Source organism: Tamandua tetradactyla, chromosome 8 (assembly GCF_023851605.1).
Source record: "Tamandua tetradactyla isolate mTamTet1 chromosome 8, mTamTet1.pri, whole genome shotgun sequence".
In the NCBI taxonomy this organism is placed as follows: domain Eukaryota; kingdom Metazoa; phylum Chordata; class Mammalia; order Pilosa; family Myrmecophagidae; genus Tamandua; species Tamandua tetradactyla.
In genome coordinates, this window is record NC_135334.1 from 97,948,852 (window position 1) to 97,961,433 (window position 12,582).

General features: G+C 35.6%; 1 protein-coding gene and 1 non-coding gene across 5 annotated transcripts in view; one reads left to right on the forward strand and one right to left on the reverse strand.

The window, feature by feature from the left end:
- The window catches only part of ANO5 (anoctamin 5), a 119,519-nt gene that overhangs the window by 102,837 nt on the left and 4,100 nt on the right, over window positions 1-12,582 (forward strand). For all 4 annotated transcript variants that reach the window (XM_077114230.1, XM_077114231.1, XM_077114233.1 and 1 more), the window contains 3 exons: window positions 5,190-5,395; window positions 8,072-8,250; window positions 10,937-11,042. In XM_077114230.1, the coding sequence (XP_076970345.1) occupies window positions 5,190-5,395; window positions 8,072-8,250; window positions 10,937-11,042 (491 nt within the window). The remainder of the gene's footprint in view (window positions 1-5,189; window positions 5,396-8,071; window positions 8,251-10,936; window positions 11,043-12,582) is intronic.
- On the reverse strand, window positions 2,666-2,772 carry LOC143645454 (U6 spliceosomal RNA). Its single transcript, XR_013157159.1, has one exon. It is a non-coding gene; the product is annotated as a U6 spliceosomal RNA (small nuclear RNA).

Genomic DNA, 12,582 nt, shown 5'->3' on the forward strand with positions numbered 1-12,582 from the left:
TCCTATTCAGTCAAGAATGGTCGTTAAGATGGATTAGGTAGAGGTATGTCTCCACCCATTTGGGTGGGTCTTGATTAGTTTTTCAAGTCCTATAAAAGAGGAAACATGTTGGAGAATGAGAGATTCAGAGAGAGCAAAGCAGGATGGCATAGCCACGAGAAGCAGAGTCCACCAGCCAGTGACCTTTGGAGATGAAGAAGGAAAATGCCTCCCGGGAAGCTTCATGAAATAGGAAGCCAGGAGAAGAAGCCAGCAGATGACGCCATGTTTGCCATGTGCCCTTCCAGATGAGAGGAATGCTGACTGTGTTCACCATGTGCCTTTCCAGATGAGAGAGAAATCCTGACTGTGTTCACCATGTGCCTTCTCGCTTGAGAGAGAGAGAGACCCTGAACTTCACTGGCCTTCTTGAACCAAGGTATCTTTCCCTGGATACCTTTGATTGGGCATTTCTATAGGCTTGCTTTAATTAGGACATTATCTTGGCCTTAGAACTGTAAACTAGCAACTTATTAAATTCCCCTTTTTAAAAGCCATTCCATTTCTGGTATATTGCATTAGGCAGCTAGCAAACTAGAACAGATTTTGGTACCAGGAGTGGGGTGCTGCTGTGGTTTGCAAATACCAAACATATCGGAACGGTTTTCTAAATGGATAAGGGGAAGAATCTGAAGGATTTGTGAGGAGCTTGATAGAGAAGGCCTAGAATGTTTTCAAGAGAATCTTGATAGAAATGTGTACTCTAAAGATATCTCTGACCAGGCTCTAGACAGAAATGAGATGTGCGTCATTACAGACTGGAAGGAAGGCGATCCTTGTTTTAAAATGGCAGATAATGTGGCAAAGTTGATGAGTGGCTTTGGCTGGAAGGCAGATCTTAAAAGCCATGAACTTGGATATTTAGCAGAAAAGATTTCCAAATTAAATGTGGAGCATGTAGCCTGGTTTCTCCTCACAGCTTATACTGAAATGTGACAGGAAAGAGATAAGCTGAGAACTGAACTCTTAGATACAAAGTAACCAGAAATTAAAGTTCTGGAAAATTCTGGGCCTCCAGAAAGGAAGACCCCAGAGGAAATTACCCCACATGAGGATTTAACCAAATGTGGAACCAGCCAGCCATTTCAGAGAAAGCCAGGATCAGACATGGAGTTATCCAGGAAGGATTTGTGGAAACTCCTTATGTCTGGTGGGCAGGAGCCAAGACTACTGCATAAAAATCCAATGAGAGTGCTGTGGGATCTGGATAAACAGAGCTGGTGCCAGTCTGGACTTGGGGGTTCAGAGAAGGGACACTGTGAAGGTAAAATAACTTCAGAGGCAAAGCCATGGAAGCTGAGGTCTGAAATCAGTAAGCCTTGGGCCAGGAGAGCGGACCCACCCAAGTCCATGGAGAGGGTAATTTTGCCCCAAAGGCAGAGGATGGGCCTTCGACCTCAATTGCAGTGGAAGAGTCATGCCACCTCAGGCCTTGGAGAAGGTGAAGCACATTCTTTGGGATTTGGGAAGAGCCTGGCTGCCACCACATGGAGGAGTTGAGCATATACCCCGGAGATGGCAGAGAGCCCAGGTGCAGCCCCAATCCTTGGAGAGGGTGGAGCCAAGAAAAAGGTGGTCTCCCCAGTGTCCCTCAAGGTTGCATTTGGAGAAAGGCAAGCCACTGTGTAGGCCCTTGCAAAAGGTGGAATTGCCACTTTCTAAAGCCCCGAAGATAAATGACTCTCATACTTGAAATCTAATGGACTTTGCCCTGTAGGTTTTTCGAAACTACTTGGGTCTGGTGACCCCTGTGTTACTTCCTCCCTATGGAAATGGGTATATATATATATATCCTATGAATGTTCCTCCTTTGTATGTTGGCAGCAAATGACTTGCTTTGAGTTTTTTTAGGTCCAGAGCCAGAGGACAACTTTGCCTTAGAATATATTATGCCTGTAACTAACTTTAATAGGAGTTTGTACTGTTTCTAACTTTGTATTTCATTTGTATTGCTACTGAAATGGTTAAGGATTTCTGCTATTTTTATGAAATTAATGTATTTTATATATGGGGAAAACATGTCTTTTTTAGGGTCCAGAGGGTGGAATGTGCTGGTTTGAAATGATGTGTGTACCCTAGAAAAGCCATGTTTTAATCCTAATCCCATTTTGTAAAGACAGCCATTTCTTCTAATTCCTATTCAATCAAGAGTGATCATTAAAATGGATTAGGTAGAGGTGTGTCTCCACCCATTTGGATGGGTCTTGATTAGTTTCTGAAGTCCTATAAAAGAGGAAACATTTTGGAGAATGAGAGATTCAGAGAGAGCAAAGCAGTATGGCATGGCCACAAGAAGCAGAGTCCACAGCCAGCGACCTTTGGAGATGAAGAAGGAAAATGCCTCCCGGGGAGCTTCATGAAACCGGAAGCCAGGAGAAGCCAGCAGATGATGCCATGTTTGCCATGTGCCCTTCCAGATGAGAGAGAAACCCTGACTGTGTTCGCCATGTGCCTTCTCACTAGAGAGAGAGACCCTGAACTTCATCAGCCTTCTTGAACCAAGGTATCTTTCCCTGGATACCTTTGATTGGACATTTCTTTTTTTTTCTTTTGGCTTTTAATAAAAGGGGATTTATTTTGTTGGTTCTTCAGAGGAAAGGCAGCTAACTTTCCACTGAGGTTCTTTAAAAATATGGAATGCTTCACGAATTTGCGTGTCATCCTTGCGCAGGGGCCATGCTAATCTTCTCTGTATCGTTCTAATTTTAGTATATGTGCTGCCGAAGCGAGCACTGATTGGACATTTCTATAGGCTTGCTTTAATTGGGACATTATCTCGGCCTTAGAACTGTAAACCAGCAACTTATTAAATTCCCCTTTTTAAAAGCCATTCTATTTCTGGTATATTGCATTCAGGCAGCTAGCAAACTAGAACTTTCACTTTTTAACATTTGCCTCAAATTAGCTATAATACTATTTCTCCTTTTGTCTGCCTCAGTGACAGTTTAGAGTGAAAAATATGTTGAAAAGAATTTCTAGAATCTGACATACATTTAGTGTATTTCCTTAATTTTCAGGATAAAAAGAAGAAAACTAAAAGTAGTTCTGAAAAGAAAGCCCAAACTGAACTTTAAAATACATAAAATATTCCAAGGATTGAACAGATAAGAGATATTGAGGGGAAAATTTTGGAGTGATAACACTGGGGACTCTGCATAGTTTACTCAAAGTGTTTCCTCACAAACAACTTTCTCTGCTTACCTATTGACATTAAGGAGGATGACTTCCTTTACTCATTTTCAAGTACCATAAAATCATGGTGATATTAATAAGATGAATCTGAAGTTATTAGTAATTCCCCAGTGTAATACATATCTGTGATATCTGGATAGGTAGAATACTTAATAGAATGAAATATTAGTTTAGATAGCTAGTTGTCAAATTAAGACAGTCCTTGCTTTATAGAGTGATAAAATTGTAATTTTTAATCAATTTTCGTAAGTTTCCACTGAATTTGTACATAAGTGCATCAGAGATTTTTACTGAAATTATAAGATAAAATCGTGGTTTCCTAACAAAATTGACTACCACTTATTGAGATACAACTAAGAGTTTGTGCTGGATACTCTACATCCATTATCTCTAATCTTGGAATAATGTGGAGTAGGAAACTGAGAGTTCAATAGATTAATTTGCCATGGGCCATGCAGATTTAGGCACAGATCTGGGATTTGAACCTAAAGCTTTGTGGCCCTAAATTTATGTTGTTTCTATGCAATGCTTCCTCTTCTTTTCATACCTCTGGTTTTCAACACAGAAAGCAGGAGAGTACATATTTATTCACTTGGTTTAGTATATATGGCAAGACTGGTCCAATATTATGAGAAAAGCTGAAATCCAGAAATACTCTGGATTCATCTGAAAATAGAGAACCAGTGAAAGATTTTTTGCTTCCTTTAATAGAAAGCCATTCCTGTATCTCTTGTTTTATTTTCCTTTTCTTGTTTGGGAAACCCAGACTGCCAGTTGCATGTTTTTTGTTTGTTTTATTATTTTGGTTATTAACCCTAAGCATTGTTGGAAACAAGCAAACAAAAATGGGAAGAGAAGCCAGCCCAAATAGGGTAGTACCCTAAGTTTTAATGAGGTGAGTAAAACTTGTTTAGAAAGATGTCAAGATAAGGTAGAAGATTAAGACTTATACAAATAACTTATTCCAGAAAATGTATATTTCCTTTGCCCATATTTAATTCCTTTATGATTAATTGAGATGATTCATTTTATGCTTTATCCTCAAATATCTTGTTTTGTACTGTCTTGAATCTGTTAGCTATTTCAAATTTTGCTTAATGCATTTATTCATAAGGGTCATACTTGACTACCTTTATATGCCCAGCAAATGGTGAGTATAGGAAGCAAACAAATAAATAAGTCATCATCCCAGCTCTCAAAAAGCACATCGATTAGCCAGATAAAAAAATGTGATTACCCCACTATTGTGCTAATACAAATGTCAAGGCTAGACCTAGACGTAAGCTTAAGTCTATAAGGAAAGGCAAAGAAAAATAGCTGCTTCCTTCAGATAAGCAGATTTCAAAAAGGAAGAGCAAGTATTCTGAGCTAAGCTAAGCATGACCAGTGATTACCATACCTCCTATGTGGAGGTGGGTATTAATTTTAGAGTGTTGTGTCACCATCACTGCAACTTATTACCAAAACATTCTGTCACTCCCAACAGAAACTCTGTTCTAATTCAGCATTAACTCCCCAACCCCACCCCTAGCTCAGCTCATGGTAAACCATGTTCTAGTTTCTGACTCTATGAATTTGCACCTTATCTAATATAAGTGAGATACACAATATGAAACAGGTCTTCTTTAGAAGCATTTGAGTAGATGTGTTTTGCCCTAATATGTTATGTAATTTTAAAGAAATTCAGGTTAGCTTATTAATTTTACATGCAGAATCTCAATAAGTGGAAAGTGTGTTTCAATTTGAAGAGCTAAATAATTTCTTATTTAGATTGTCACGTTTGATTAATGAAATGTGCTTTACACATTTGTAAAATGTGTAAATGGAAATGGAAAGAGGCCTCGAGTACTTTTCCCTTGAAGATTACTCCAAAGTGAAGGATATGGCAGAAGCTGACAGTGTACCGACTCCCCTGCCCCACCCACAATAATGAGTTCATGCTTTTTTTTTCTCTACAGTTATCCAATTTGGATTTGTTACATTATTTGTAGCCTCTTTTCCTCTGGCTCCTCTTCTTGCCCTCTTGAATAATATCATAGAGATCCGAGTTGATGCTTGGAAACTGACTACTCAGTACAAGAGACCTGTAGCTGCTAAAGCTCATAGCATAGGAGTTTGGCAAGACATTCTTTATGGAATGGCTGTACTTTCCGTTGCAACTAATGTAAGTGGACCTATTTCAGTGAGGTAACTTTGTATTATATTTTGTTTCCTTGGAACTGAGGTATGAGTGATATTTAACTCTGTTGTTATTTACCTGGATTTCATCTTAATGGCAGTTCATAAAGATAAAACATTACTAAATGTTTATGCACTAAACACCATAGAGAAATTCATGGCACTTAATTCTTAGAAAATTTCTAAAACCAACCTTGTCATTAAAATACTAAGATAGAGAGAAAACAAATACTAAGTAATGGCATAGAAGATTTCAATAATACTGATTATCCATAAACTTATAGTCTACAAGAAGAAAATACACCAGATTACCCTATTATTGTTTATGGAGAATTTATTTTAAAATAAGAAAACCAAATTCCCCAAAGTAGAAATTTTGGAGTGCATATTTACCTAAAATAATGTTTTAAAAATAGAAATTGATACTAAGATATTCAAAAAAGAAGATCTAATTGCTTACAGTCACTTGTCTAAGTAAGCTTTGCATTAAGAGGAAAGAAATGAAATTATGGAGAGAACTTAATTACAATGAGAACCTACAGGAATTAGCTAAAACCAGTTACAGGAAAAATCAGATTTTCAAATTTATTATTTAGAACAGGAAGTTGGAATTAATAAAGATATAAGCAGAAGTAATTAAATTAGAAAAAAAATGTGACTGTGAGATAAATCTAGAGTTGGTTCGTTGAAAACACAAATAAGTAAAATCCTGTTAATCTCGAATAAGAAAAAAAATTATGTGATACAAGTGAGATTAAAAAAAATTAAAAGAGACTACTAGTACTGATTTATTCCAATATGTTTAAAAATCTATTTGATATTGTCACTTTTTTTGAAAATAAAACTGTCAACATGCATTCAGTAAGTGATATCACCTGAATAGACCAATAGCCATGGAAGTAATATTGAAGATACAGTTGATCCTCATTGTTCATGGATCCCCTATTTGAAAACTCCTCTACATACTGAAATTTATTTGTAACCCCAAAATCAGTACTCTAGTGATTTCACTTTCACTTGTGGACATACACATAGCGGCCAAACAGTTTGGTCACTGATGTGTATATTTCCAGCTATGGTTGTTAGGGTCAGGCGTCAAGTTGGCCAGGTGATGGATGTCCCGTAATTCTGTTGCTGTGGACTTGAATCATTAGCATGTGAAATTCATCTATGGCTGCTTATACCTGCAGTCGGCTAAGGGGCGTGCCTTCTGCAAGGAGTGATGTTTAATTAGCTGGAGGCTTAAACGAGAGAGCGCAGCACAGCACAGCCCTAGCAGCTCAGCATACCTCATCTCAGCATTCGCAGCTCAGCCCAGATGTTTGGAGATGCGGAAAGGAATTGCCCCAGGGAAAGTCATTGGAACCCAGGAGAGAAGGAACATGTCGTGTGTGCCTTCTCATATATCAAAGAACCTCAGATAAACTTAACTGTCTTTCCTCTGAAGGACTATAAACTTTTAACTAAATAAGTCCCCTTTTATTAAAAGCTGATCCATCTCTGGTGTATTGCATTCTGACAGCTTTGGCAGAATGAAGCATCAGCTGAAGTAGAAGAAGTTGTGCCTTCTTGTTTTAACCCTCATAGAGTAAACAAGTATACTATCCACACTAAATTTAGTGGCATGTATTTTGCATTTCTGTGCTTTTCATTGGTGATATTATGTTTAAAATGGCCCCCAAGGGCAGGCCGCGGTGGACCAACAAGCAGTTTTCGCCTGCCATGCTGGAGACCAGGGTTCGATTCCCAATGCCTGCCCATATATATATATATATATATATATATGGCCCCCAAGCAAAATGTTGAACTGCTACTTAGTATTCCTAAGTGCAAGAATACTGCGGTGTGCTATACAGAGAAAATATGTGTTAAATAAGCTTTGTTCAGGCTTGAGTTATAGTGAATATATATTAAAAAGATAAAACTACACATAAAATAGTTGACTGATTTATGAAAATATTGTGAACAGAAGCTCACAGTAAGTTAACACTTTGGACACCCTAAGAACAATGATCAGATATTCTCCAATTCATGTTTGCAACTGATTTTATAGACCATAACTACTGCGAATAATGAGAATTGACTGTATTTTAAAATCTACCCCTAAAAATATATATGCCAGAATCAAATTGATTTTAAAAGCAACTTATCTAACCTGAAAGAAGCATGCTGTCAGAGTTCAACAAAGAATGGGGAGATTCCATTCCTGTAGGATCAACTACTGAGATTAGTCAGAACAGTGAGAAATTTACCTGTACATAATCTTCTATCTTTCCATTCCTTTCCTCCCAAATTCTTCCACACACACACTCAGTCCTAGCTTGTGAAGTTGGTCCAGGCAGGTGAACTCTATTAAGTACAGTAGCACTCTGTTATGAAATAAGAAGAAATAGCAAGGCATGGTAGAAAGAACATGGTTCTTGGAGACAGATACATTTAGGTTCGAGTCTCAATTGAGCCACCTTCAAAATATGAGATATGGAATATTAGTCACAGTGTGTACATGAGATATGTTTCACATTTTAGGCCAAAGACTCATATACTCAGATGCTTTATAATAGGGTTTTTACTACTTTTGAAGCATGGAGCTAAAATGTATACAAATTAGAAATTTTTAAAGCTGGATTTGCAGCTCATGTTCTCTCTCTTGCTTTGTCCTCAGGCCTTTATTGTTGCATTTACATCAGACATCATTCCACGTTTAGTTTACTACTATGCCTACCCAACAGATGCCATGGAGCCTTTGAAAGGATTTATTAATAACAGCCTGTCAGTATTCCTGATATCCGATTTTCCAAACCGCACTGCACCTTCAGAGAAACGAGACTTCACCACTTGCAGGTTTCCTTTTGTTTGTTAAGGTTTTAATTGTACACTTTAAATGGATTTCTTAACTTCCCTATTCCTTTCATTTCCTGTAATATAAAACATTTACTTGAGAGAATAAAAATCCTGGATAAACAAAATGCATCAACTCTAGAATTCACAGATTAAATGATTCTGATTTGGAAATGTAAAATGCCTAGAAATATGAGAACTTTATGGATAAAGAAAATGTCAATTTCTAATTGTTTCTTATTTTCTAAATTGATTCAGAAGATTTCTTTACCAAAAAAATGCCCTTGGTTCCTAAACTGTAATATCTCTAGAGCAGACAGCATAGTCATTTAATATGTATAATTAAGTTAACTTGAATTTAACATGACACTTTAAAAAAGATTAAGAAGGAGAAGTAACAATATGATAATATGATCAGCCATCCCACTTAAAGTGTATCTTCCCTCCAAGGAGTACAGAATTGAATATGAAGCCTATTTCCAAAATCAGTGCCTATGTAGTATGAGGCTCTTCTTATTTGAAGATTTAAAGAATATATATGTTTATATGTCAAGTCTCCTTAATTAAACCAACTGCTTCATCTGGAACTGCATCAAAGCAGCAGCCAAGTTTGCAACACAGGAAGGAAGAATCGTTATATTCCATATTTGAGTAGAGAGAAATAACATCATAGTGTTTTTTTTTAAGCACATCGTTTAGTTTAATATTTAAACTATCTAATTTGAACCCCAAGCACTATTTCTAACCTTGTTTCTTTTAGTCCTGGTAAGAGAAAGACTGAATCGAGGTCTGATTAGAACTCAGATTAATTTTTAACTCAAAATTTTTATTAAAAGGCAATTGTTTTTATTTTTCTTTCAAGGGAACAAAAGAGCCATAAGCATTAGCAAAGAATGAATTATCTTTGAAATTTCTCGTGTTTGAACCAAATTTGGCTCATCAAATCGTTGATGGTCCCTTGTGATAAGCTTATTCCTTCTACATAAACATCGTAATGTTGAAGAGCATGGACACTGGTGTCAGATATCTTGATGTCCTCACTCCCAACTGTATGATTTTATATACTAGCTTACAGTAAATACTATATAACTGATATCTATTATTACTTCATGAGAAATTTGAGTTCATAAGGTTAATTTCTTACCACATTTTCTTTTTATCTCAAACACCGACATTAGATCTTAATGTTACATAAAATGATGAGTCTTACCACCACGTAGTAAGCAGCTTAATGACAGCTTACTATAGGTTAGGAAGAGAAGAAACTCAATGTCATAGATATTTTATATAATTCACTTATAAATAATTAAGCATTAACAATACATCTCTTACTTGACCATGATAGTTCTGAATGATGTAATAGAAAGTGCCCCAGACTAGAAATCAAGAATCTTAGCTTCTTATCCTTCCTCTGGCTCTGGTCAGTTTTGTGACCTTGAGCAAATAATGTAACCTGTAAGGACCTAAATATCCTGTTCTGTAAGATGAAAGTTGATGGATTTTTTTTTTACATAGATAAAATAAAAATAATAGAGGAAACTAATTTATATGATGAGTTCCAAGAAAAAATTCTTTGACTTTCTTTCACTTACTTACAAAACTTTTTATTAGTAGTTATAATTCAACACAGCAAAAATTTAACATCTATCCTGTTTCAGGCATTATGAACTGACAATTTTTTAAAATGAGTACCATATGGCTCTTGCTCAAGAAGCTCATTATAACATTATAACAAGGAAATTATTTTCAACCACCATGTACTAAGTTATTAATCTCTGTCAGTCCCATGGGTATGGGTGTCAAGAATTTTTAAATTCTTTACATCTTCTTTACTCATTGTACTTCACTGATATAAGGAGCTTGGGATGAGGGCTATATTAGGTGGGGGTGGGGGTGTCATATCTCAAATTCTATAATAGACCCATTAATTGTGAATATCTTTGAAATATTCAAGTGTAAATATCAAGTAAACCAGGGGATAGACAGTTCCTTATGCTTATAAGAGAAGTTCTAGGATCAGGATTTCATTTGTTAATATTTTTTATTTAAATAGCATTTGAAATGAATTAAAGCATTTAGGGAAAGAATTTAGAATAAGAATAGAAGAGACCCCTGGATTAAGGCTTTTAAGAGTGTGATTATTTAATGAGTCTGTAGAAGAGAATGAGCTTACAAAGAGTACAAGAAAACTCCAGAAAGGTGGTAAGAAAACCAAAACAATGTAGTGTCCTAAAACCCCAAAGAAGAGAGAGTTTCAAGACATTAGAAGTGGCCAACTATGGCTACTCTTAGAGATCAAGGAAGATGAAAATTAAAATGCCCCTTGAAGGAATGACAGTAGACAGTTGGCTTCAGTGGATCAATGGAAAGAACCAATTGAGTTAAGAAATAGGAAGAAAGAAAATGGAGACAACAAAGTTGGCTAATTGTTTTGAGAAGTTTGTCTTCAAAGGGAAAGAGAGAAGTTTCATTTGTATGTCTCCTGCTAAACCTGTGCTGCATTTATGTATCATGAGGCTGTGATTTTAGTGCATAAAAAAATGAAAGCAAGTTTCTTAATGGCAATTATTTCCACATGACCTGACTTTTGTGGTCAACTCAAATGATACCTTAAGAGAAAATAGAGGATTATGCTGCATCTCTTCAAGTTGAAGCTATACCTAATTTTTGCATTAATTTAATTTTTCAGATACAGAGATTACAGATATCCTCCTAATCATGACAAGAAATATTTTCATACTATACAGTTCTGGCATGTCCTTGCTGCCAAGATGACCTTCATCATAATTATGGAAGTAAGCCTTTCTTAGCCCTCAATCCAGTTAAACTCATTTCTCTCTTTAGACAGATATTTCTAAAGCTATCTGCTCATCAGAAAATTCACGTTATCCTAATAAATTGTTTTGAAGGAAGTATTTGTTGTTATGAAAAGCAATTTAAGGATATTTTCAATACAGTGAGTGTTAAATGCCTTTTCTGTACTTAAAATTGTTGACTATATCATGGTGTCAGAAAAGAGAAAGAAAAAATATGGCATCTTCTCTTGATGTTAGAAAAAGAGAATTCATTGATTTTAAAGAATACTGACTATTTACTGGTTCCAGAGGCTATTTTAGGTCTTCTGTCTATATCCAGTTTCCATATTATCTCATTTATTTCTCATAGCACCTTTTAAATGATATTTGATTATTCACCTTTGGCAAATGAATTGGTAACTCAGTAAAAACAAAGCAGTTTGCTTAAAGTTACTCAGCTAATATTAGCTGGATTTCAGCGCTAAATTTGCCTCACTCCTAAGCCTATGCTCTGTCCATTACCTTATGCTTCCCACCCTTGTACAATATCTAATGTATTTAAGGAGGTAGGACATGCAAGAAAAGATAGACAATACAAAGGAGGAATTTGACTAACCTACAAATAGAGCACTGCAAATCACAAGACATGGCTTCATAAGGGAGGGATAAATAAATATAAGGTACCTTATATTTATCCTACATAAAGCCCAATAATAGACAAATCTTACCCAGTCATGCACAAATTCCAATCAGCTTCTGTTTATTTTATTTTATTCTTAGTTTTGTAAAGCTTGCGGTGTAAATGATTTAAAAAGTCAAATATTTCTACATGGCTAATAAAAGAGTTCAATTTTATGTACTATTCCTCTCACTCCTCAAATCCCGATCTCCAAAGATAACTATTTGAACATTTTAAACTCATTCTTCTGGTAGTTTAAATTAAATTACCAGAAGGTAGATTAGAGTAGTTAAAATAAATTCATATTATATATGATTATAATATAATCATCCATATTATATAGCAATATGCTGCCATTTCTTCAATTTTTAATTTTATCTATTATTGAGTTTCTACTATGACAAATCACAGGTACTCACAGAAACTTTTATCCTCCTCCCACCTCTCAATATAATTACAACATAACTTTTGTTTATACAGATCCACAGTTCCTTTTTCTAAAATAAGGAAAACTGAACTGTTTTAGTATTTAACTGTGACCTCTGATCGGATACGAGTTAAGGCTACTTATAACTTTTTGTAATTATATTTAAATTAACTGTTCACTTATTTTGCTACAGAAATATCTAAGTGGTTGACTATAGAACGCCACTTCTAACTGTGTTGGAGCAGATAGATAGTATACAGTTTATGAACTAAATTATATATTTTTAATATTTAATAATTCTGAATTCTGAAAGGTTTTTGGCCCTGAGCATTTTGGATAAGGGATTATAGAAATATATCAATATCTGGGGTTTATAAATTGTGAAAAAATAAATATTAATCATTTCTGTTTCATGTATTATACTCTGCATATAG